General features: G+C 39.5%; 1 protein-coding gene across 3 annotated transcripts in view; it reads right to left on the bottom strand.

Moving 5' to 3' along the window:
* Positions 1-24,467, bottom strand: part of RNF216 (ring finger protein 216) — a 115,960-nt gene extending 91,493 nt beyond the window's left edge. Inside the window, exons 1-5 of one of the 3 annotated variants that reach the window (XM_033096072.1) lie at positions 24,315-24,467; positions 16,845-16,977; positions 13,774-13,904; positions 4,037-4,894; positions 2,954-3,030 (exon numbers count right to left, since the gene is read on the bottom strand). In XM_033096072.1, coding sequence (XP_032951963.1) covers positions 2,954-3,030; positions 4,037-4,894; positions 13,774-13,904; positions 16,845-16,932 — 1,154 coding nt within the window. In that variant the 5' untranslated portion in view covers positions 16,933-16,977; positions 24,315-24,467. Of the gene's footprint in view, positions 1-2,953; positions 3,031-4,036; positions 4,895-13,773; positions 13,905-16,844; positions 16,978-23,351; positions 23,616-24,314 lie in introns of those variants that run through there. The other 2 variants (XM_033096075.1, XM_033096074.1) reach the window with 2 other exon arrangements.
* Positions 24,468-26,315: the final 1,848 nt, after the last annotated feature.

Raw genomic sequence — 26,315 nt, 5'->3', positions numbered from 1 at the left:
CTGGATCCAATTTAAGGGAGTGAAAAGACTTAGTCAACCAACCAAAGAGTAGATTACTGTCATAGGAGGTTCTCTGGTGAACAGGCCCCCTGTGCTCGTCTGACCAGCTGGTTACATGTAACGGTGATGTAAAGACTGCACATAAAGTGACTGAGTCAGCCACACAAAATCCCAGCCTACGCAACTCTGCTTTGAGCCTCCTTTGGGCTCTACATCAACATAACACTGAGCTTAATTAACTATAGGAATTAACAACTTAGTCCCAAGAGCCCAGGGATGAAATGACAGTAGTGCCAGGAAAATCAGACTGTAGGTTTGAAAAGATTCAATACAATTACTGCACATTCCCTTTCTTCTGGATTTCAAAAGAATTTTTATGTCTTTAAGAATGGGCATTTGCTTCTGAATGATGCAAAAAAAGGCAGAGTCAGTAAGTCTCCAGGAAACAAGACATGTATGAGACTCAAGACTACCCCAATCCTCATCCAGGACTGAATTCTTATTATCTTGGTGGTCCAAAAAGTTCCAGACAATAATCTCAAGTTGTATTAGACTGACATTGCCTGTAGGCACATGACAAAAGTCAAAGCAAATCCTCCCTGAAGGAACCACTTCTATCAAGACCTCAAGAAATGAGCTCAGTCAAAATTTACAAAATACACAAGGAAACAGGACATCACGAAAACCAGCAGAAGAAGAGAATGGGATTCACAAAAATTTCACAGGTCAGAAGATCACATGCAGAACACAAAAAAGTTATCTTTATTGTTTATAGTGTTTAAAAAACTAAAAGGATTAAAAATACAAGCAAAAAATAAAACACTAGAAAAATGACCAGGAGAATTAAAAAATAAAATAACTAGAAATACAAAAACATAGAAACTGAAATAAAAAACATAGTGGATGGGTTTAACAGCAGATTATACCCCACTGAAAAGACAGTAAACTGGAACATAGCTCTTAAGAAATCATCTAGAATGTATCTCAGAGAGATGGGGCTTAGAGCCATGGAGGATGGGGAGAACAGAAGGGTTAAAGGGTGAGAAACAGAATGGGACAAAGGAATTAACTGATGAGATAATGGATAAAGAATTTCCAGAACTGATCAACATCATCAATCCGTGGTCTACTATAGTCTATATTCTAACTGTATTGCCTTAGTGAGACATATATTAAGAGCAAAAATAACTATAAACATTATTCACTTTACTCAGTAAAGTTATTATTAGTAACACTGGCACTATAATTAAAAAATATTTTATGTATATTGTAGGATAAAGAAAATAAATATATTAATGTTATTAGAAATTAAGTTTTTAGTGAAAGAAAACACACACCAATGTGAAATTTAGAAAGACGGAGGAAAAAAACTTAATGTTAAATTTGCTAGGAAATCATAAAGTCATGACTAAAAAAACACATTTCTTCGGTCTGTCCCTTAAAAGGGCCTAGAGGGGTGACATGCTAGTGGCGATGATGAGGACATCAAGCCCCGAGACGTTTATAAATATCAATTCTCATTCTAAGAAATGTGGGTTTCTTGGCAAAATGACAGATTCCAGGTTTAAGGCAGAGAAGTTCAAGGTAAGTCCAGGGCAAGTTGGTATATTACTAAAAACACAGGTGCATCTTAAAGCGCTCCAAGTAGTTAAATATAGGATAACTGAGTATCAAAAAGAAAAACAAAGGTTAACTGTAAAACACCACTTACACAAAACCTTTATGTCCATAGTGAGTTTAAAAAAAAAAGATGTAGTGAAAAGGCAAACTCTTCCTTGCAGCAGAATGCCAGATAATAATCTAGGTGGTGGGTATGTGGGTGTTCACTGTACAGCCTTTCAACTTTTTATGTTCAAAAGTACTGGAGGGGAAAACAATCAGTGACATTTTTAAAAAGTTTGTTCTAGACTAAGACACCAAAGATAAATACATTATGAAACCTTGATTGAATCCTGGTTTAAAAACTGGTAACAGAGGTTGCCTCTGGACAGAGCAGGGTAGACAGGGCTGCTGCTGGCACCACCAGTGAGCATGTTTGTGAATTAGAAAAAAGTACCTCCTCTGGGCTGCTGGCCAGGGAAAGGCGGCCCCTCCCTCTTGGTCAGGGCAGGGAACCGCTCCCACGCACACCCTAGGCTAAGCACTGCAGTACAGGCTATAGTCTTGGAGGACAGAGGTTTGGGTACTACTATCTCTTTTGTTTAATTAAAATAATCTGTATTAATTGGTTGAAAGCTGACTGATTAATTTCAACACTCTACTGTTATTTACAAATTGACAGCTGTTTCACCCCTGCAGACTAAAAGGAGGGGAAAGAGTGTAAGAAGACTTATTTTTCATTTTGTATTCTTTAGAACACTTTCATTTTTTAAAAAATGTACTTATCATTTTTATAATGAAAACTAAGAACACTTCCATACATTTCTCCAGGCAAACAGGCAGACTGGTTGCAAGACACTTTCTGTTACAAATAGAGGAGAAAATGTCTTTTAACATCCTGACTGAAATATATCAAGGCTCAGAATTAACTAAACATGCAGTATTCTGTAAGATCCAGGAAAAAAGTCAGTATGTGACTGTAGGATCTTCTAACAGGATCATTAAAAAAAGACTTAATGCTAAGTGAATAAGCCAGTCACAAAAGGACAAATACTATGTGATTCCACTTATATAAGGTTGTCGGAGTACTCAAATTCATAAAGACAGAAAGTAGAATGGTAGGTGTCAGGGACTGGGGGAAGGAGGGGGAAATAGAGATTTAGTGTTTAATGGGGACAGAGTTTCAGTGTGGGAAGGTGAAAAAGTTCTGGAGACAGATGGTGGTGATGACTGTGCAAAAATGTTAATATACTTAACGCAACTGTACACTTAAAAATGGTTAAAATGGCAAATTTTTATGTTATGTATATTTTACCACAATAAAAAAAGAAAAAAGGCATGGCGGTATACTTACACATTCAAATCATAATAATTCTTCAAATGAATTATTTCCTCAATATATCCATGTGCTACATCTGGAAATCTTGCTTCCTGCAAAGGAATGAAAACATTATTTATATTTCATCCACTAGAATGGTTTCAAATTGCAATAAAAACCAGATGGCAAAAAGTATATAAAATGACTACAAACTAGAAAAGGGCTATAAAAAAGCAGGTTTGTGTCTGGCTTAAAATTCTGCATGACGTGCCCAGATTTATCTGTCTACATAAAATATGGACTCTACAAAGGTCCCTAGAGATCACCTGGTCCTCTGCCCTCATTTTGCATGTCCATTCTTCATTCTTTCAATAAATAATGAACATCTCTGCCTAGGAAAAGGGAGTCCGAAGACGAATATAGTATTAATACAGCATTATCTAGTTCTCACCCTCAAGAAGCACATGACCTAGTGGGCCAGATGGAAACACATGGGAAAAGGATTAAGAGACTATTCAAAGGTAAATGACAGCCCAGCCAGGACAGAACTCCCTGCACTACTTCCAAGATCAGTGCTATCCAACAGAACTGCGAGCAGTGATGGAAATCTGCTATTCTGTGCTTTCCAATATGGCAGCTGTTCAGCTCCATGTGGCTTTGAGCACTTCAAATGTGACTGGTGTCATTGGAAGCAGAACCAAAAATTTTGTTAACTGTAAAACATTCACACTTAAGAGGCCACGTGAAGCTACCACACTGGACAGTGCAGCTCTAGGTAACCTCATAACGCTGCTTTAAGGATTTGATTTTGGAATTAATTCAGTGCCTTTTTTAAAAACTGGGAGGATCGCTCTTATGATAGCACCAGGACAGGGCACTCATGATCTGCAGCTAGAATCCCAGAGGGCTGGCTTGCAGTGGGGTGGGGGGTGGAGGTGTTAAGGACAGATTAAGGAATCCTGATTCAATTTTCATGTTTTCAGAGTTTCTCTTCTAGTCTATACATCTAGCTAAAAACCCCTTTGGAAAATGAAGTCCACACGCACAATGTTTTTGCAATAAAAGAAAACTCAGTATATTTAATGTCTATAATCATTTACTTAATAAGATAAAACTTACTGTTTCTTTCACTAATAGTGCAACGACTTCTTGATCTACCTCAGGAGCTTCTTGGCCCCAAAGGTTTTCCAAGTTGGGCTCCTGAGATCCTTGCAGTGGAAAGGCTGGACCTGGCTCGTCCTCATCTATTGCTAATTGTTGGTCTTCAAGCTCTCCTAGAGGATGGGCAGGCTGAGGAGAAGAGGGGCCTGGAATCCCATCCTGCTGGGCTTCTGGTCTTGGAAAAGCCGGCCTTGGGAAAGCCAGCCCTGGGGGTTCATGCTGATACAACAAGGGGCCCAGTTCTCCTTCAGGCTGCCGCTCCTGAGGAACAACCTGGTTTGTTATTTCACGGGGCTGCTGGTTTAGAGACTGGAAGTAAGGATGGTCTAACCAGTAGTCGTCTTCGATGGTCTGGTCATCTAGGACAGCAGTCGGATCTCCAAGGTTTGATAACAGCTCTGTCTCTGAGTCTTCAGATGACTGGTTCTGAGTGTCCAAAGGATCGCTTTCTGGATAAAGCAGGCCATTTTCTTCCCAGATAAAGATTTTTGGCCCTGATCTGGGGTTGACAATATCATGTGCTGCTGCATTATGACTTGGGCCAGGCTTGGGTTCTCTTTCTGTTTGGCCATTTGACTTAATGAATTCAGAGACTCCAGGAGGCCCAAGATGCAGAAATTCACCGTAGTCATCCTCAGAATCATCCTGTGCCCCAGAATCAAACAATGAACTGTTATACACTGAAAAATAGCTGCTTTTATTTGAGTCAAAGGCTGCGCTAGACTTTTTAGGCCTTTCTTCTCCCAAACTTTTGAGATCTTGCCACTGAGCAGCTGGTTTGATGAGATTGGGTCGTGAGGTCTGAGGTTTACTTGTCTAAGAAAAAATGAAATTTTAATAATAATTCAATTTCTTTCCTATGTCTATGTCTCCTTATGTACTTATACTGAGTTTCTGAGATACCACAGGAAAAAACAAAAACACCTCCGTCCACAAAACCTATTCTTCACACTTACTGTAACACTGAAATTTGATACTATACTAACTGTAAGAATCAAAGTAGCCATTCATAGATTGAAGCCTGAATTATAGTTTGAATTATAATTTCACCTGAGACCACTAAAACAAAAACAACTCTATAGTTGAGGAAATGACAAAAAAAATGCGAACATAGTCAAGGAATGAGAAATGTTCAATGAACGTATGAAAAGAATCTACATTTCATTGGTAATCAGCAAAATGCAAATTAAAATAAGATTCCCCCCTCCCCTTGTAAGACTAACAAATTTTTTAGTACACTAATAATATCAAGCATTGCTAAGGATGTGGGAAAACTACTGGTAAAATTAGAAGAGCAATTTGGCATTCTTTATTAAAATTTTTAAAAGTATATCCTTATGCTCTATCAATATCACTTTTTTCCGATCTATCCTACAAACCCTTATGCATCTAAAGGGGGTGTATACAAGGACATTTACTGCAACAATGCTTGTAATATAAAAAGAAAAAAACTGGAGATGGAGACATTATAACGAAGTGAGCTAACCCGCCACCCCAGAGATGGAGACATTTTAAAGTTTACCCCTAACAGAATAGTTAAGTAAACTTATCATTTATCTGCTCTACAAAATACTCTCCAACTGCCCCCGCCGCCCCCCCAAACCCCCCCCCACACAAAGAGGTAGCTCTACTATGTGTTCTGAAATGGAAATCTCATCAAGAAATGTCATTAAGAAAACTTACAAAACAATACACAGAATGATTCTTTATTAAAAAAAAAATCAAAACAGACATAAACATAACCATCTCTAAAAGCATTTACATGTAAAAACACACACATGCTCCAAGACAAAGATCTGGATACAGACCACACTGATAACAACGGTTCTTCTGGGAAATCCCCAGGCAGGAAGGGGCTGGTGAAGACAGACATCAGTTTTATCTGTATTGTTTCTATTTCTATAGAGAATGTAATTAGGTGTTGCTTGTAAATTTAAAAAATGGAAATGGATGTCCAATTATAAGACAGCAGAATTAAAGTGTCTCTCTCTGACCCTTCTCTGAAATCACCCCAATCCATGGAGGAGAATGAGATACAAAACTGATAATCTTTGATGAAACCAGCAGACATTTGGAATCCCACATCACAATATATATGAGGAGAAACTGATAAACGAAGTGAGGGAAGAACAACCGCAGACTTCAGGCAAGGCAGAGAAAGATTCTCAGAAAGGCAAAAAATTTTCAAAAAAAAGTTTTCCAAAATAGGTGGTATGTTCTGGGGGCCAAAACCAACAATCCTTTGTTTGGAACAATGGGAACCTCCACCCCATTTGGCAGCAAGGAGTTTTATGAGGAGGTTAGACTGAATGAGGACACCTATCACTGCGAGAGGAAGGATGGAGAGAACTTTAAACTGAGATGCTCTGGAAGCACCAACCTCTGCCAGGTGGCAAGAAGTAAAGGCTAAACAAATGTAAGCTCACATGTACAAACAGCCCACCCCCACGTCCTCTAGCACCTTTAAGGAGGAGAATTCCTGTGAGCCAAGAACAGTGCCTGAGCCCTTCCCCAACATAAGTGCCTACAAAGAACTGGTCCAAGAAAACTTCAATTGCATTCAAAGTTGAGTAACAATAAAAAACAACCAGCACAGAAACTATATAAAGATACCTAACTATTAAAAAAAGAAATGGTAGATGAGTAACATGTAGTAGAAAATCAGTACTACACAGATGAAATGACAAAACATAGAAACAAGGACACAAAGAAGTAATGAAATACTTATCTCTTTAATATAAATGTTTTAAAGTCATGGTTTTGTAATCACCATGAAATAAGGTAATCACCAAAAGTTAGGAGAGGAAGTGAAGAAGGTAGGGGTCAAAAGATACACTTAAAGCTGATAAATCAAATGACACATAAGGATACCTTTGAAAATGTAAAAGTACTTGAAGAACTAAAAAAATAAAACTAGATTAAAAACCTATCAATCAGCAAGAACACATACTCCCAATGTTAAAAAAACAAAAATTCAAATATACAGGTAATATAGTAAAAGATTATTTTTAAAAGCGAAAAAAATATAAAGTATATTAAATACTATAAGAGAACTAAAAACAAACAGTAAGTCACAATAAATACAAATGAGATCAATTCACCTATTAAATTGAAAAGTCTCTTTAAATAGAACCACTAAGTAAAAGCCAACTATATAGTTAAGAGTTACTGAAACACAATGATTCAGAAAGCACCTAGGTAAAACACAACAGTGAACTTCTGATTCCAGTAATGGCATGTTAGATCATTCAGATCAACCCTTTTACTAAGTAAAAGCAGAAAACCTGGTCAAAATATCACAGCAAGACCAAAACCAAAACACCTACTTGAAAGCAGCAGAAATAGGGGGACAGGATCTAGGAGGAAGCAATCCAGCAAAAGGAGTCCCACATTGGGATAGTGTTTCCCTACAGATGCATCTGCCAATTCCAGGCGCGGTTAAACAATGAGAAGATGCAAAATTTTGATATCCTTACTGAGGAGCTAAGGGCACAAAATTCAGAATTCACCATGGTTCGGAAGGGTTCTGGCAAATCTCAAGCTCTAGTGTGAGTCCTGGAAGGGACTGAATAAGGGTAAACTGGAAAAACATGTTGGACCTCCCAGGAACCAAATCCTCATTTGGATAGATGAAATCCCTGAATCTGAGATTGCTAACCCCTAACCTCTAAGAAACAAAAGTGGGCTCTCTCTGAAGAAAGATAACATCTAGAACCACAAATTTTCACATATACTGACTATCATTCAATAAAAAATAACTATGCATACAAGAAGTTGATGCAACATAACAGAAAACCAAACCAAGAGAAGTGACAAGAGAAAACAAACCTACAGAGGTTTCAGAGAGTGAAGTTATCAGACTCAAATTCTAAAATAACATGCTTAGCATGTTTAAGGAATAAAAGACTAGATTGAGAATTTCAGCAGAGAACTAGAACTTGTTAGAAACAAAGAAACAATCAAAGGGAAACTCCAGGATGGAAAAATACACTGAGATTAGGAATCAATGGATGGGTATATAGCATTTTAAATAAACAAAATTGAAGAGAGAAATAAGTGAATGGGAATACGGGTCAGAAGAAAATAGACAAAATAAGGCATAGATATAAAATGATTAAAAATTAGATAATAGAAGACAATACAGTGAAAAGGTTTTACCAACTATGTAACTGGAATTCTAGAAGAGGAAAGAGATAAGCAATATTTGAAGAAAAATACAAATATTCAAGGACAGTGACTTGATTTCAGTTTTGAAGATCTAAGAGGCTAAATTAAAACAACCCAAACAATAGAAATGTAAGTATAACACAGGTAGACTGCAGAAATCAAGTAAAAAAAGATAAATTCTTAAAAGCGTCAGTATATATTGTCTTCAAAAGAAAAAATAAGATTGATTTTTCAACAAAAAAATGGAAACCAGAAAACACTGGAACAGTATCTTCCTACTGTTAAAAAGAAAATATAACTGCCACAGAATTCATACTCATGAAAACATTAGATTTATTGTAAAGGAAATCTTAAAAGTTCTTTTGGGCAGAAGAAAAATCATCTTAGCTTTAAGGCCACAGATGCAGAAAGAAATAAAGAGCAACAAAAAAGATAAAGATTTAGAGAAAGCAAAGTGAATATTGACTGTATAAAACAAAAAACATGTTGTAGGGTTTTAAAAAATGTATACAGAATTAAAATCTGTATAAAAAACAGTATTTAAATTGAGGTAAATATATAAAGTGTTCTAAAGTCTTCGCACTATCCCAGAAGTTTAAAGCACTAATTTATATCAGTGCTGAGGTCTCCATGACATGAGGCAGCCTGAACCAGCCCCTGAAATAGATCACATGTATCAGACATGACACCAAAAACAAATGACAAAGAAAAAAATAGATAAACTGAATTTCATCAAAGTTTAAAACTTTTGTACCTCAAAGGACACTATCAAAAAAGTGAAAGACAATTCACATAATGAGAGAAAATATCCACAAATCAGATATCTGATAAGGAGGTAGTACCCAGGAAGTATAAAGACTCAATAATAAAAAGACAACATACTTTAAAAATGGGCAGAGGATCTACATAGTCATTTCTCTAAAGAAGATATACAAATGGCCAATAAACACATCAAAAGAGGTTCAACATCACTAGCCAAAGGGAAATACCAATCAAAACTGTAATGACATACCACTTCACATCCACAAGGATGGCTGTAGTAATAAAAAGAAATAACAATCGTTGGCGAGAATCTGGAGAAACTGGAACCCACATACACTGCTGGTCGGAATGTAAAATGGTGCAGCTGGTATGGAAGACAGTCCAGTAAACACAGAATCACCACAGGATCCTACAATTCCATTCCTAGATACACACCTACTATGGTATGAATGTTTACGTCCTTCCCAGCTCCCCCAACGAATTCATGGTAAAATTCTAAACCCCAAAGGTGATGGTATTTATAGATGGAACTTTTGGGAGGTGCTTAAGTCATGAGAATGGAACCCTCATGAATGGGATTAGTGACTTTAGAGGCTCCAGAGAGACCCCTAGCCCCTTCCACCAATGTGAGGACACAGCGAGAAGGCACCAGCTATGAACCAAGAAGAGGGCCTCCACCAGAACACGACTATGCTGGTGCATTGATCTTGGACTTCCCAGCCTCCAGAGCGTGAACAATACATTTCTGTGGTTTACATGCTACCCAATCTGTGGTATTTTGTTAGAGCAGCCCAAGTGGACGAAGACAATACCCAAGAGAAATGAAAACATATGTCTGCACAAAAACTTCTATATACATGTTCACAGCAGTATTATTCATTATTCATAATACCAAAAAAAAAAAAAAAAAAGAGAGAGAGAAGCAACCCAAATGTCCATCAATTGATGAATGGATAAACAACAGGTGGTATACCCATACAATGGAATAAAAGAATGAAGTACTGATTCATGCTACACCACAAATGAACCCTGAAAACATCATGCTCAATGAAAGAAGCCAGCTGCAAAGGACTACCTGTTGTATGATTTCATCTATATGAAATGTCCAGAATAGGTTAATCTATAGAGACGAAAGATAGATTCATGATTCTTTGGACTGGGTAGGATGGAGGTTTGGGGGATGACAGCTAAGGGGAACAGAGCTTCTTCTGGGGATAATAAAAATGATCTAAAACTGACCGTGGTAATGGATGCACAACTCTGTTTAGATACTAAAGGTCACTGAATTGCATGCTTTAAATGGATGAATTGTATGGTATGTAAATTATATTCCAATAAGGCTGTTTTAAAAAAGGAATAAAGTACTGATGATACATGTACCACATGAATGAACCTTGAAAATGCTAAGCCAGTTAGAAAAGATCACATACTGTATGATTCCATTTATATGAAATATGCATAACAGGCAAATCTAGAGCTAGAGAAAGATTAGTGGGGGGTAAACGGGAAATGGGGAGTCACTGCTTAATGGGCACAGGGTTTTTTGCGGGGTAGTGAAAATGTTCTAAAATTGTGTTGATGGTTGCAAAACTCTGGATACACTAAAAACTACTGAACTATATACTTTAAATGAATGAATTGTATGATATGTAAATTTTATCTCAATAAAGTTGTTTTAAAAAGGTAAAGAGAGAGCCCACGTAGAAGCCTTCAAGAGAGCAATGCCTGCCAGCCTCTAGTCTAACACTGTCCCAGCTCCCACACCTCTGACAATAACGACGTGAGAGGGCCAGCCTGGTGGCTCAGGTAGTTGGAGTGCCATGCCGCTAATGCTGAGGTAGCCGGTTCGATTCCCACATGGGCCAGTGAGCTGTGCCCTTTACAGCTAAGATTGTGAACAATGGCTCTCCGTGGAGCTGGGCTGCCGTGAGCAGCTGGAGGTTGGCATGGGCTGCTGTGGGCTACCATGTGCTGCCAGGAGTGGCCAGTGACCAGCAGCCAGTGTGAGCAGCCGGCACCTGTTGAGAGCTGCCATGGGCCGCCACTGACGACTGGCGACTGACTGCCTCAGCCGGGGGAGCACAAGGCTCATAAGACCCGCATGGGCCAGGGAGCTGTGTCCTACACAACTAGACTGAGAAACAATGGCTTGAACTGGAGGGGGCCGGGCGGGGGTGGAAGAAGGGAGGCAAAAAAAAGCCACCTGAGAGATTCTAAGCCAGAATGACCCAGCTGAACACTTCTCCAATTCCTGATCCACAGAAACCACGAGACAGGAGAACGACTGCAGTTGTTTTAATTAAGTTTTGAGGTGATACATTATATAGCGATAAGTAACCAGAATAACATAAAAGAATGAATAAAGAATCAATAACTCAAGAAGTTAGTAAAAGGATCATAAAATAAATGCTAAAGAAGTATGTTAAATACGCTAAAGAGGGAAAGAATAAAGACAAAAGAAAAACGAATAAGAAAACAAAGGAAGCATTATGAAATAAATCTCAGAGCTGTTTCTTTTGTAGAGGAAGGAAAAGAAGGGATGAGTAAAGATAATGGTTAGCTCATCAAATCAAAAAAAAAAAAAAGAGGGCCGGCCCAGTGGCTCAGGCGGTTAGAGCTCCATGCTCCTAACTCCGAAGGCTGCCGGTTCGATTCCCACATGGGCCAGTGGGCCAGTTCAATTCACGTCCCGCAAGGGATGGTGGGCTCCGCCACCTGCAACTAAGATTGAACACGGCACCTTGAGCTGAGCTGCCTCCCGGATGGCTCAGTTGGTTGGAGCTCATCCTCTCAACCACAAGGTTGCCAGTTCGATTCCTCAACTCCCTCAAGGGATGGTGGGCTCCGCCCCCTGCAACTAAGATTGAACACGGCACCTTGAGCTGAGCTGCCGCTGAGCTCCCGGATGGCTCAGATGGTTGGAGCGCACCCTCTCAACCACAAGGTTGCCAGTTCAACTCCCGCAAGGGATGGTGGGCTGTGCCCGCTGCAACTAGCAATGGCAACTGGACCTGGAGCTGAGCTGCGCCCTCCACAACTAAGACTGAAAGGACAACAACTTGAAGCTGAATGGCACCCTCCACAACTAAGACTGAAAGGACAACAACTTGAAGCTGAATGGCACCCTCCACAACTAAGACTGAAAGGACAACAACTTGACTTGGAAAAAAAGTCCTGGAAGTACACACTGTTCCCCTTCCCCAATTAAAAAAAAAAAAAAAAAAAGGAGAAAAACACAAAGTACACAAAATAGAAAAAGAAAATGGAGCCACCACAGATTCAAAGAAAGTAGAAAGAATAGCAAGCTATGTTGTTTAATTCTATTAAATACATTCAAAAGTCTTGAAGACGTGATTTTTGAGGAAAAAATGGGAGTGAATAAAACTGATACTGAAAGCAACAGATGATCTAAACATGTCAATTACCTCAGAGGAAGCTGAGACAGTTTCTAAGAACTATCCTCCATGAAAAGCAACAGCACAGATGACACCTTCAGAGTAAATTCTATCAAATCTTTAAGAACAGTTAACACCGTGTTACTTAAAGTATATCAGAGCACAGAAAAAGAAAACTCAACTCTTTTCATAAAGTCAGAATCATGTTTATAAAAACAAATCTGTCAAGGATACCAAGGCACATGGATACACCTATGGGCTAATCTCACGCATGAGATCTATGGAGAAAACCCTAAACGAAATCTCAGCAAATGGAAACTGCCAGCACATTCCCATTACATTATAATACCATTACCAAGTGGAGTCTATCCAGAGAAAGAATAATTTACCACTTTAACAAATCAAAGAAGAAAAATCACATGATAATCTCCATAGATGCTGAAATTGAATGTGATAGAATTCTATATTCACTAATAAAAATCTGAAATAAAGTAGATGACTACTTACCTAACATTATTTTAAAAAATGTTATCTCAAGCAAAAAGTCACCACCACAATTAGTGAAGAAATATTAAAGCATTCCCATTTATGTCAGTGGCTGTTTTTCTTATTCCCACTACTATTACTTAAAATTTTTTTTGAGGAGTCATCATTTAGTATAATTAGACAAAAGAAAGAGTAAGCATAAAAACTGGAAAGGAAAAAAGTGTAAGTTATCATCCGCAGATAGATCAGACACCATCCCTTGAGAAATTATCAGGGTCTACTGAAAAAATGACCATAGACAATAAAAATAAGATGATTGAGTATGAAATATATTATAAAAACCAACAGATTTTTAAATTAACAAAACTTATTCTTAGTTAGAAAAGGTCAATATTATGAAAACTGTTCTACAAGTATAACCATAATATTTGTCATCTATCTATTTATCTATCAGAATTATTATAGAAAAGCTGATCTTAAAACTTATGTAAAAATGTAAGCAGAAAAATATCCAGGATTTTGAAAAACGTAGAGCAATAAGGGAAGATGAGCACTACCTGATATTAAGATACAATTATAAGGTTGTAGTAATTACAATAGTGTGGACTAGTACATGGATAGTCAGATAGAGCAATAGTACAGAGAAGTCAAGTCCAGAAAACAGATCAAAATATATGGCTTCCGAAGCTAAGGGGACATCAGGCAGGGTGTAAAGGGGCTATTCTCAGAAACAGAACAAGTGCAAAGAAGAGTGCTCCGAAGGTAGCACCAGCAGTGCTCTCAGCTGTTCCACAACAAGGCCCAAATACCCAATACTGAGTGGCTGAAGCCATCAGATCACTAACTTGCAAGAACGCCTCATCATGGTAGTTTAAGAAAACTCACTTCCGTCAGGATGACATCATCATCCAGGTCTTCATCATGTGGGTGAGGAGCTGGGGTGACCAGCATTGGAACCCCTTCCTCATCTGAGTCATCAGATATGGTGATGGGTCCCTCTCTGAGATTGATCCAGTCTGAAAGCAGGCAGAGAACACTGTTACAAGGAGGGGAGTGTAAGCACATTCAGTCCTTTAATTTAGCTTTGGCACACAAAGGGTCAAACCTAAAGCCAAGTTCATGGCTGCTATTAAATTAACTTATCTCCTCAAGCACCACATGCACTCAAGAGCCATGTTGATTTTGGGGAGAGGATTTGCCACAGTCCTCACTTGGCCATTCCAGAAGACCAGCCCTGTGGAGGTCCATTCTAAAGAGATTCTGAGGCAGAGAAGCACTAGACACCAGGCATGGGGTCCAAAGAGGAAAGGGGTACCACTGAAACAGCATAATGAATAAGACCCCGGCTTCCTTCTGCTGCTTGATTCCCCGAATGCTGGCAGACTGTCCTAGATTCTATATGCAGGAAATTGTAGCTTCCTCTCTGAAAGAATTAGCCCAAGAAAAGGACACTTATAGAAAACCACCTTGGGACTCAATGAAAAAATGGTTTGAAACCTATCACCTTACAGTGAAACCCAATGGTTGACAAGACACTCCCCAACACACCATATATAAACACATTAGCTTCTAAAAATATACTTTAAAAAATTAAAGTATAACAGAGCAAAGTCTATGACTCAAGTGTATATATAACTCCATGAATTAATACAAAAGGTCCACACCTATGTGACCACAATCCCTAAATCAGTAAATATAACATTTCTAGCACATTAGTAAGTAGTCTCTTAACTTTGTAGATTAGTTTTGCTTGTTTTTGAGTATACATTCTCGTTTCTGGCTTTCTTGCAAATATGACGTCTGAGATGTATTTATACTGCTGCATGTCACAGTAGCTCTCTTTGCTCGATATAATCCATTACATGACTATATCATAAAGTATTCTTCTGTTGATGGACATTTGGATTGGTTCTAGTATTGGCTATACTGGATAATGCCGTTGTGAACATTCTTGTACATGTCTCTTGGTACATGTCTCTCATTTCTGTTGGGTACCTTCTAGAAGCAGAAGTGCTGAGTCATAGGGAAAGTGTATGTTTAATTTTAGTAGACAGCACCAAACAAGTTGCCAAATTGTGCCAATTTACACTCCCACCAGCAGTGTATAATAGTACCTGTTACTTTATGTCATTCCAGGAACACAGATACGTTCATTCATTTATATATTTATCTATAGCTACTTTCATGCTACAATGGTATAGGTGGTTAGTTCCAATCTGTATTGGAACTGCAAGGCTAAAATAGTGACAATCTGGTCTTTTCACTTTGCTGAGCCCTGGTTCAGATTATTAAGTTCCCAGCTTTACTTCTTATCCAATATATGCATTTTAGTTTTAACAGTTTTGGTCTTCTCATGTATATTTGTTTCCTTTAAAACATGACATTAGATGCATCTCATTAAGCTCTAACAGGCTGTATTTTCATTATCATGCAATTCAAAATATTTTCCAATTTTCATTGTGATGATTCTTTGAAACACGGGTTATTCTGAAATGTATTCCTATTTTCCACACATATAGGGATTTTCTTAATTGACTTATGGCTTAATTTCAATGTGGTTATACAACACTGTACGATTTCAATCCTCTGAAACTTGAAACTTGTTTTGTGGTTCAAAATAAGGTCAGTTTTGATAAATACATTAGGTACAATAACTTTGGTAACCACCAACTTAAAACACTATTAGTAAAATCCTTAAAAAATCGGTATTTATTTTACAGTCCTCATAATTTGCAGTTTTAAGCAAATTTATTTTTCTCAATTTATTTGCTTAATAAAATGTGCTCATTTTTTCCAAAAGCCAAATCTACCTAATTTACCCTCTGTTGAAAAAAAATTATCTTCATAAGCACAAAATATTATCACTGGGAAAACAAAAAAACTGGTACAACCTCTTCTTCCATGTAATTTATACGTGCAAAAAATGATCTTTTCCTACTCATCAGAATGAAATTTTTCTTTTTAGCCGATGTGTAAATGTGAATTAGGATTTCACAGGAAATTTCATATCCATTTTGGAAAGAAGTTACAGAAATGTAGGATCCCTTCAAGAATCAATGAATTTCCCCAAATTTACAACATTGAAAAATGAAAGAATACACATCCTAAAATTCCCTGTAAGGCTAAACTAAAATCTTCTGGCAAAAAAGAAATTAAGCTTCCATTGTATGAGGACCAAAAATGCTTAAGTACCACCCTTAGCATTTTAGAATCACACAGGCCTGGAGGAGTATTCCTTTGCAGTCACCACTCCTTCAAAAACAGAGAAATGCCACTGTTCTCATACTTCCACCTCTGAAGATCCTGTGACTGCACATTCACAGCTCACTTTAGCCTGCTAATTAATAGCTTATTAATCTACTTATGATGGAAAATTCTTTTTTTATTAGTTTCAGGTATACAAAGCAACGTAATATTAATAGACATTTACACCCCTCACAAAGTGATAACCCTTCTCCCCCAAGCTACTACCCACCCCTCTGACATCTTATATAGCTGTTACAATACCACTGACCATCTTCCTTCTGCTATACTCCACATCCCATGACTACATATATACTCATATATATACGTTTAGTTATAGTTCATGCACAATATTTTCTACTTCAGCTTCAGGTGTACAGCGCATTGGTCAGGCATCTACACAGTCTATGAAGTGACCTCCCTAATAAGTCCAGTGCCCATCTGGCACCTTACATAATCTTTACAACATTGTTGATTACATTCCCCATACCGTATTTCATATGATGGAAATTTCTTAAACATTCATGTCAGCCAGTATCACCATGTGACACAAAATTCTAGTCTGATGAGTCTATGTACATCTGATGTTCTGAGGTCTAAAAATGAAGTGTCTCTGGGTTCCACATGGTACAAAACAGGTTCATTTCAAAACAGTAACTGTAGTCTTAGAGAAAAAGCAACAATAAAAGGTGGAAAGTGAGAAAAACACTTACCTTGTCTCTGGTGGCAGTGAAAGTTGAAGTGAATTACCTCCTCGTTGTTATTGCCCTCTGCCATTTTCACACGCAGACATACACACATGTGCTTGCTAATACCTAAACATGGTGGTCATCTGTTCCAAAGGGTCTGAAAAAGAAGGAAAAAAACATTAAGAATGAGGGAGTATCAAAACCCTTCCCACATATCTGGTCAAGGTAGCATTCTAAACTTATGGTGAAAACATTGCTAAAAAGAAAACTAAAAAGCTAATAGAAGAGAAAAAAACAGAAAAATAGAAAAAATAACTAATTAATGCAAAAGAACATATAAAAGAGGAATAAAGAATCAAAGAACAGATGGGACATATAAAAAACAAAAAATACACTTAAAAACTGGATTACGGCAACCTATGGAATTGAGGAAATATTTACAAATTATGAATCTGATAAGGGGTTAAAATCCAAAATACATAAAGAACTCATCCAACTCAATACCAAAAATACACATAACCCAACTTAAAAATGGGCAAAGGACTCAAATACTTTTTTCCCAAGATATTCAAATAGCCAACAGGTACATGAAAAGATGCTCAACATCACAATTCATTAGGGAAATGCAAATCAAAACTACAATGAGATATCATCTCACACCTCTGAGAATGGCTAGTATCAGAAAGTCAACAAGTAACAAGTATTGGTGAGGACATGGAAAAAAGGGAACCCTCGTGCGAACTGTTGGTGGGAATAAAAACTGGCACAACTGTGCAAAAAAAGCTTGATGCTTTAGCAATTATAGTGGAAGATACATATCCCCTAAAAATCCAACAATCCACTGCTAGAAATCTGTATTATAGAAATGTATGCTTCTATGTACCAGGTCTATGCATAAGAATGTTCAGAACATTATTTCCAAGAGCCCCAAATCTAAAGGAACTCACATCAATGATGAAATGGACATATACTGTGGTATGTTCATACAATTAAAACCTATGCAGCAAAAAAAAAAAACTGAAGCTATTAGTCACACACAACATGGATGGATATTAAAACATAATGGTTGACTGAAGGAATTCAGACATAAAAAATATACTGAATGATTCCATTTAGATAGTTTAGGCATGGGCCGAAACTTAGTTGTTTGGGCGAAACACCTTTGTGCATGCTGTATTTCACAATGGAAAAATTAAGGGAAATAAATCCATTATAAGGTGGGGGTGGGGGAAGTGGTTACTTCTGTGAAACAGTAGTTGTGGATCAGGAAGAAAGAATTATTGCTTTTAATTAAGTCTGCAGTTTGATTTTCTTGCTTCACTTTGATAAAAATTAGATGAAAATCAATAAATACGAACCAATGGGATACAATTATTACTGCTATGGGGGCTCTTTAGTTCCATGATCCTGTCTGTAACCTTCTCCCTCAACGTTTTTCTTCTTCTCTACGAAAATCTCAATTTTCTTTGCCTTCCTGGGAGAAACCATGTGCTTTAGAGGAGGTAGACCCCAGACTCCAGCTTCTCATTAAATGCTTTCAAAGAGTTAATAGTCAAATATCAGCATTTTTCCAACTTAGAGAATATAAAGTTGTCAATCAAGACTATGTAGTTTTACAAGAGAACTTTCTAGATCTATGACTGGACAAAGGTACCTCAATTTTAAAAAACTGCAAATCCAAACCTAAGGAAAGAGATCGGGTGTCAAATGTGAAACTGCATCTACTCAAGTACTTTACTTTTTCTTCAAATACAATTTTTAAAAAGTATTTTGAACACTTAATTCCAATAGTCAAGTGTCTTACTTCTTCTTTTACCACAAGTAGGTTCTTTCGATTTTACACCGGAAATCAAAGGGAAATGTGACCTATTTTACATCTAATTTACTTAGAATGTCAAGCTTGTAGTTAAGCAGATTACTACCGGTGCTTTAAAAGCAAGATTCCTCTCGGTGATTCCACATACAGTGGCCCTAAGCTGTAGTGAGAAAAGCAGCCTATTACCGGAATTTTTACTCTTGACTAGTTTCTCTGTAAAGGTCACTCAACTTCAACCGTCAGTCCTCTGATCTGGGCTTCAGATCAGAATGCCTAAGTATAAATCTTGCTTTCACCATTTAGTGAATCAGTTATTTTGTAAACGGCAGGATTTCTCGGGCCTAGTTCCTCCATTTGTAAAATGAGAACACGGTTGTTTTAAAATTTAATTGACTTTAATAGATATAAAGTGTTTAGCATAGTGCCTGGGACATGGCAAGTGTCACATTATGACAATTACCATCTGTGAAATGGAAATAGCTATTCTTACCTTGTAAAGCTGTGTTGAAGAATAAATTATGAGAAAGCATCTTATATATGATAAATGCCATGAAGAGCTCTGTCTGTCTTCACAACTACACAACAGATGCAGCGTTTACTAACAATAAGAGTTGGTAATACAGCCAAACTGGAGTAGGCGGGGGTTTATTTTCCTCTTTCAAGTTACTTTTCACTAGTATTGTAACTATCCACCGTAATACCCTTCCTTCTATAAAAGAAACTTCATTTTCTTTCTGGAAGTAGCAAGAAACTACGTATGTCTTTTCGTTTCTTGATCAGACAACTAAAAAAAATAAACAAAAGTGGAGTCCAGAAATAGGAAATGCCACCCAAGAAAGAATATTTCAGTTCTTACCTCTTGCCTTTATTATAAAAATTATATGTACATTTATGATTATACTCTATAGTCAAGTATCAGTTAATGCTTCCAAAATAGAGCCAAAAATTAGCACATATTTCATCACTTCATACCAGTGGAGAATCTTCTGTAGTACTACAGTGTAAAAATTTAAGACAAGTAGATGACAGTTCTATGTTCTCTTTCACCTCCTACAATTGTCCTACGAACTTTTTTTTAAAATCTCCTTTTCTTCCTTATATGGATGAATCAATACGAGAAGTTCACATTTTGTTCTCTCCATATGCCCTTGATTATGTCTTACTCATAGTTGTCTTTCCAGTGTCTTGTACCGCTGATGAATGAGTGGCTCCAAAAACATGTTTCTGTCAGAGACTAGAGCTGTGAATCAGAGCCACATATAACCAGTCAGAGAAGTGACAACAGTCAAGTTCATCCGGATTTTCTTCAGTCATAAAGTATGGCCCATTATAGAAAATTCGTAAACAAAGGAAATAATAAAGAATGGGAATCACCCATGGTTCTCTTATGTAATTTTCTGGCTTTCAAAATTGCATCTTTGCTTCCTCAGGACCAGAGACAAATGTTGGGTCTTTCTCTAACAAATCATTTCTTTCTCATTCTTCTATTCTTGTTGCTTCTCCACTTTTCCTTCCACATGCTCCTAATACAACAGTGTATGGTCCTGGGCTTTTACAGTGTTCCTGCTTTCTGGAGTAACCTCCCTAAACACGCCTGTCACTTTGCAAACACTGATTTTGGGGTAATAAAAGATATTTCAAATTGAGTGAGTTAATCTCTTTAAACATTGCAGGGAAAGGTGGGCAAAGCAGAGCCCAGCACAGTCTGGGAGAAGCTGACATGCCCATCATACCAGTCCCCCATAATGCCTCATCCTAGTATAGTTTTTTTAAGTATCTATAAATGATTTTTGCTTTTCATTCAAGTACTAGCTTCTCACCTTAACCAATATTTGGATATCCATTCTTTGTAAGCCTGTACTAATATTTAATCACTATTAAGATAACACAACAAAAAGTTAATAATGGTTATTTCTAAGTAATAAGTTTAAGGTAGTTTGTATTTTTTGCTTCCTTCTATTTTTTGATTTTTCTCTATTAAATTGGTATTAGTTACATTAACACTTAAAATTAAATTAGATTAAAAGAATTCAGCAAATATTTATTGTGGGCTTGCCATGTGGTGTAAAAAATGTGTTGTGCATCATGGTGAATAAAAACAAAGAAAATCCAACATGGATGTTCCTCAAAGAACTTGGGAGTCCCGTCAATGAGAGAAAATATGCATACAATTAAGTATACTACAAAGTATAAAGTCATGAGTGCAATAAAGAGACTATTCCATCACGGGGAAAGTACAGCATAGGGAATATAGTCAATAATATTTTATTAACTGTATGGTGTCAGGTGGGTACTAGACTTATGGTGGGGATCACTTCTTAAGTTATATAAATGTGCAATCACTATGTTGTACACCTGAAACGAATATAATATTGAACGTCAACAATTGAAAAATTAAAAAAAACTATAAAGAAATCAGTAAATTATAAACCCTCCCCGCCAAAAGAGACTATTCCAGTTGGGGGAGGACAGGTAGTCAGGGACTGCTTAGAGGAGACAGCCGTGCTAAATGTTGTACCAGTTCCAGGCTTAGCCTTTAAGAGAACAGCAGCTTCCACCTGGGGCTCTTGAAGCCCAGAGGCACCATGCAGGAAGTGGGAGTACCCTGCTGGAGAGACCCCATGGAAAGCCCTGGCACTACATGGAGAGGGCAAGGACAGGTGAGCCCAGCCTTCCAGTAAAGACACATTTTGGAAGTGGATCCTCCAGCCCCAGCCACCTCGGCTGACAGCATGTGGGGGGGGACAGGGGGGAGGCCCAGGTGAGTCCTTCCCAATCTCCTGATTCACAAAATTGTCAACAAATAAAACTGTTGTATTAAGTCACTAAGTTTGGGGATGGTTTGCTATGCATCAATAGATAACTGAAGAGCTCAAAATTTATCTACCCATTGGGAAGCAATGCAGAGTTGTGCATTAAGAACATCAACCTAGATGCAATGTGTAAGTACACCGTAGAAGACATGTAGTGGCAGGAAACCCAGGAACCAAGAGCTAGTGAAGTCTGAACCAGAGGTAACAGTAAGTAGAGGGAGGAAAAAAGATCCAAGATACTGAGCACAGAGTTAGAATCAATGGAATTTTTTATGTAATTGGCCATCAGGACAAGAGAAAGAAAGGAGTCAAAGGTAACCTAGATGTTGAGATCAGGTGACTGGAGGATGGTGATACTATTAAGAAAAAACAAGGCAGGTGATGAGTTTGGAATAAGAAAATGCAATGTGTGTTAATTTTAACACATAGACAAAAATGAAAGAACTAAGGCAAAATAGCATCCATAATCACAGATATAATTATGCAAACAATCTAGAATTTAAGCAGAGTTTAAAAGAGCTCTAAATATCCTGTTACCAGTGTCCTATAATAGGAAAGGTTTTAAACCAAAAATTAAATTCACAATCTTCAGTGGGTGGGCTAAAAAATTTAACATTTAACATTAAGAGTTTTCCTTAATTGCCAACTGAATATGGGTTCAGAGCCAGGATAGTTAAGTGAGCACATCCTGATGAACAGGGGAAATTCAATGTCTTCAATTGTTTTTTTATAGTTGAATCCTCTGTGAACTTAGGACACCCTGCCCCTTCTATCCCAATACTGCCTATAGGTTCTACCCTCTGATATATTTTCACATAGCACTGAGTTTGTTTTTTTAAACCACAAATCTCATCAGGTAAGAACCAAATCCTTACCGTGGCTTCAAAATGCTGAGTCATATGACCCTTGCTGACACAGCTGAGTCTGACCTCAGACCTCTCCCTTTTCCCACCAATTCACCCTTCTACAGTGATAATGGCTGTTTTTAGTACAGGCCATCCTCCTCCTTTCCACTTCCGGCTGTTTTCTCTGGCTGGACTACTCTTCACTGCCTCTCTTTGACCAAAAGAATTCTATCATCCTTCACTTCATCTTAAATGTCACTTCCTCAGAGAAAAACCTTTCCTGACTATTCCTAGTGTTCATTCACACATCTCACTCCTTCAAAGTACTTAACACAGTAATAATCTACAATTACTTAACAAGCTATGCTTAATATCCACCTTCTCTGCTAGACACGATCCAAGAAGGTGAGACTCTGCGTCTTACTCATTCCCAGAGCCCCGGGACACAGAACACTGACTGGCACAAAGTAAATACTCCAGAAGAACTTTTTGAATAAATTACCATTCACAGGTTTTGCAAGATAATTAGGAACTGGAACCAAACTGAGTTCAAGTCCCAGCTCTGATTCTTACAAGCTTTGCGACTAGGTAAGCATTTCCTTCCTTTTTAAAATAACTTTTTTAAAAACCCACGTCATGAGATTAAGAGTTAATATGTAGAAAATGCTTAGAACAACAGCTGGCACATAGTATCATGTTTTGTCCCATTGTTGTTAACAATGAAGATAAAATAACATTGTCAGGTGTGAAATTAATTACGTCTGTAAAAATCTTAACACAGCCTAGACTATAGTAAACACACACAGCGAACAGGTTCTCTCATCTATTCCTTTTCACAAATTTTCAGTCTCCCTGATTCATATCTCACCTTCTTTTATTAGATTTCTCCACAGAGGCTGCAAGGCTTCTGTTTTATTAGCTGCTGCTAGCCTTCAGGATAATAATATAAAGCCTCTGTTTAGGTTGACAGGGAGGTCCCCAGTCTGACCCCAGGCTCTCCAGCTATATTTCCTCAAATTGAAGCACTCCCCGCCCCCAGCCACAACAAATGACTTACACAAAACCCAAAACAAAGCAAGGCCAATTCTTAGCGGTCTTCCTTCAGGCAAGGTACGAGTTGGGTTCTGTCCTACAACCTCCCAGCAGGGTCAATCTTCTCTTTGCATTCGCAAAATGCCCGGGGCCGCCGCTACCGCGGCAGGCACTCATCACCACGTATTCGCGTTATTTACAGGGGTCCTGGCTGCTTTAGAGCAGAACCGGCCCTAGAAATCACCGGGACGCCGCTGGCACTCAGCGCGGTTTTTCACCAGTGAGTGGCCCAAAGTTTTCGACAATCGCTCCACACCGTGTTCCGCCGCATCCCACGCGGGAACACTGCTCTCGGTCACTGCCCGGCGCTGCAGGCACACACATCAGGATGTCACTCTCCGTGCGGCAGAGGACTGACACACTTGGCTGTCCTCACGAGGGCTGCGCAGGAATCGCCGGCTTTCTGGAGAAGACACTCCCGAGCGGAGTCGGGAGGGCTTGGGACTGCGGCCCGTCAGCCCCCTGAGCCGGGGGCGCCAGAGTTCAAAGTCACAGTGCATCGCCCCCTGCGCTCAAGGCCGCGCTCCGCTTCACGGACACCGCCTCCCGCGAGGTGTCGCCCAGGAAACTCGGTCTTTCGGCGCTTTCGCACTCGCGCAGCTGGCCGAAGAACCGGCCCGCGAAACTTCCCGAAGTGGCGGGAGCGGCGGAGGGTCCGCCGGCCGCCCGTGCCTTTGTCGCTCCCGCCTCACCGCCGGCCCCGCTGCTCGGGCCGCTCGGCGCTCGGCGGCACCCCGCGCGGCCACAGAACCAGTCGTGTCCCGGCCGCTGTCGGGCCAGGCCCGAAACCCGGGGCTCCGCGCCCCCGTCGCCCCTCACGCCGAGGCCCCCGCCCCCACCCTCGGGCTAATGGAGGCACCGGGCGGAGACGCCACTCGCCTCACGGAGCCTGCCGAAGAGCCAGGCGCGCACCACGGCCGACACTTACTCGCCACTCAACTCGCCCGCTCGCGGGACGGGCTCGGCGGCCTCTGTCACAGGAGCTTTTGGTCACCAGGATCGAACGCCGAGATCTCCGCCGCCGCCGCCGAGGCCGCCGCTGCACTCCTTCCGGCCCCGCCGCGGCGTCACCTCGCGCCTGCGCACAGCGCCCCCTCCCGACTACTGACAGGAAGAACCATAGAGGCACGCCGGGGGCTAGGGAGGAGGGGCTTGGGGAGTAAGACCACAGAGAGGGCCGCGCGTCGGCTGCTTCAGCCCGCTCACCGCCCACGGAGGCTCGACTCCCCCTTGAGGCGAGAGGACAAATGGAACCGAGACTCCCTCAACACCTGGAGTTGAAAAGGGCACGGGGGGCAGGTGGCCATGGAAATCTACTGGCTGTGCACCTATTTGCACCCCTTACCTCTGGCAATTCATTCATTCGGCGCATTTTTTTCGGAGGGCTTCCTGTGCGCCAAGCACTGTTGCAGGCATTGGGGATACAAAGGTATGGAGGGCGCCGTTCTCATGAAGCTGAGGTTTTAGCAAGTCAATAAGTAACTAGTGAACTGATTAACCAACTAACTGAAATACTGGCTCAGGCAGGAAGTGTTCAGAAAAGAAATATAGGAAAAGTAAAGCAGAGAAAGGGATAGTGAGGGGGATAACAGTGTGGTCAGGGAAAGCATCTTCTGAGGAGGGGGCATTGAGCGGAAACTGAATGAAGTTAGGGGGTGAGCTAAGGTGACCACCCTGAGGGAGAACACTTCACGCAGATGGTATAGAGAGGGCAAACGCCCCAAGATGGGAATATGCCGCGCCTGAGAAAAACGCACTGCTGTGAAGTGAGAGCGACGGATAGTAGTAGGGAAGGGCGTTGGCGAGGTGGTAGGGGGCAAATCATTGAAGGTCTTAATAAGGAATTTGGATTTTATTCTGAGTATGACGGGAAGCTACTAGAGAATTGGGAGCAGGGGTGTGAGTGTATCTGCTTATGTTTTGCAAAGATCACTGTGGTGGCAGCCTGGAGAATAGACTATGAAAAGGTAAGATCAGAAGCAGGAAAGCCCGTTAGGAAGCTCTTGCAGGCGTCTAAATAATAAGTGATGGTGACTTGGACTAGTATGGTCAGGGAGGAGGTGGTGAGAAATGATCAGAGTAGGATTGTTTTTAAAGGAGAACAGAGATTTGCAGGTGGATTGGATGTGGCGTGAAAGGAAGGAGTCAAGGATAATTACGAGGGTTTTGGCTTGTGCAACTGGGTGGTTCCATTCACAAATACGAGGAGAAATCAGGAGGAACAGATTTTGGTTAGAATAAGGAGAAGTGAACATGTTTTGAAGATATTAAATTGCCAACTGATGTCGATAAGCAATTACAGCTATGCATAGCTTAAGGGGGGGAATATGTTCTGAGAAACGTGTCTTTAGGCAGTTATGTCGTTGTGTGACTATCATAGAGTGCACTTACACACCCAGATGGTCCAGCCTACTGCACACCTGGGCTGTGTGGTACAGCCTATTTGCTCCTGGGCTACACACCTGTACAGCATGTTACTGTACTGAATACTGTCAGCAATTGTGACACAATGGTAAGTATAGGCATATCTAAACATAGAAAAGGTACAGCAAAAATATGGTATATAAGATAAAACAAATGGTTCCCCTGTGTAGGGCACTTACCATGAATGGAGCTTACAGGACTGGAAGTTGCTCTGGGTGAGTCAGTGAGTGAGTGGGGAGTGAATGTGAAGGCCCAGGATGTTACTGTAGAGGCTTTATAAACACTGGGCACTTAGGCTATGCTTAATTTATAAAAATAGTTTTCTTTCTTAGTAATAAATTAATCTCAGGCTCTGTAACTTTTTTACTTTATAAACATTTTAGTATTTTTTTTAGCTTTTTGACTCTTCTAATAACAGCTTAAAACACAGACATTGTACAGCTATACAAGAATATTTTCTTTCTTTACATCCTATTCTATAAGCTGTTTTCTATTAAAAAATTTT

This window comes from Rhinolophus ferrumequinum, chromosome 24, assembly GCF_004115265.2.
Source record: "Rhinolophus ferrumequinum isolate MPI-CBG mRhiFer1 chromosome 24, mRhiFer1_v1.p, whole genome shotgun sequence".
Lineage (NCBI taxonomy): Eukaryota > Metazoa > Chordata > Mammalia > Chiroptera > Rhinolophidae > Rhinolophus > Rhinolophus ferrumequinum.
This window is presented reverse-complemented; position numbering and strand designations above follow the sequence as displayed.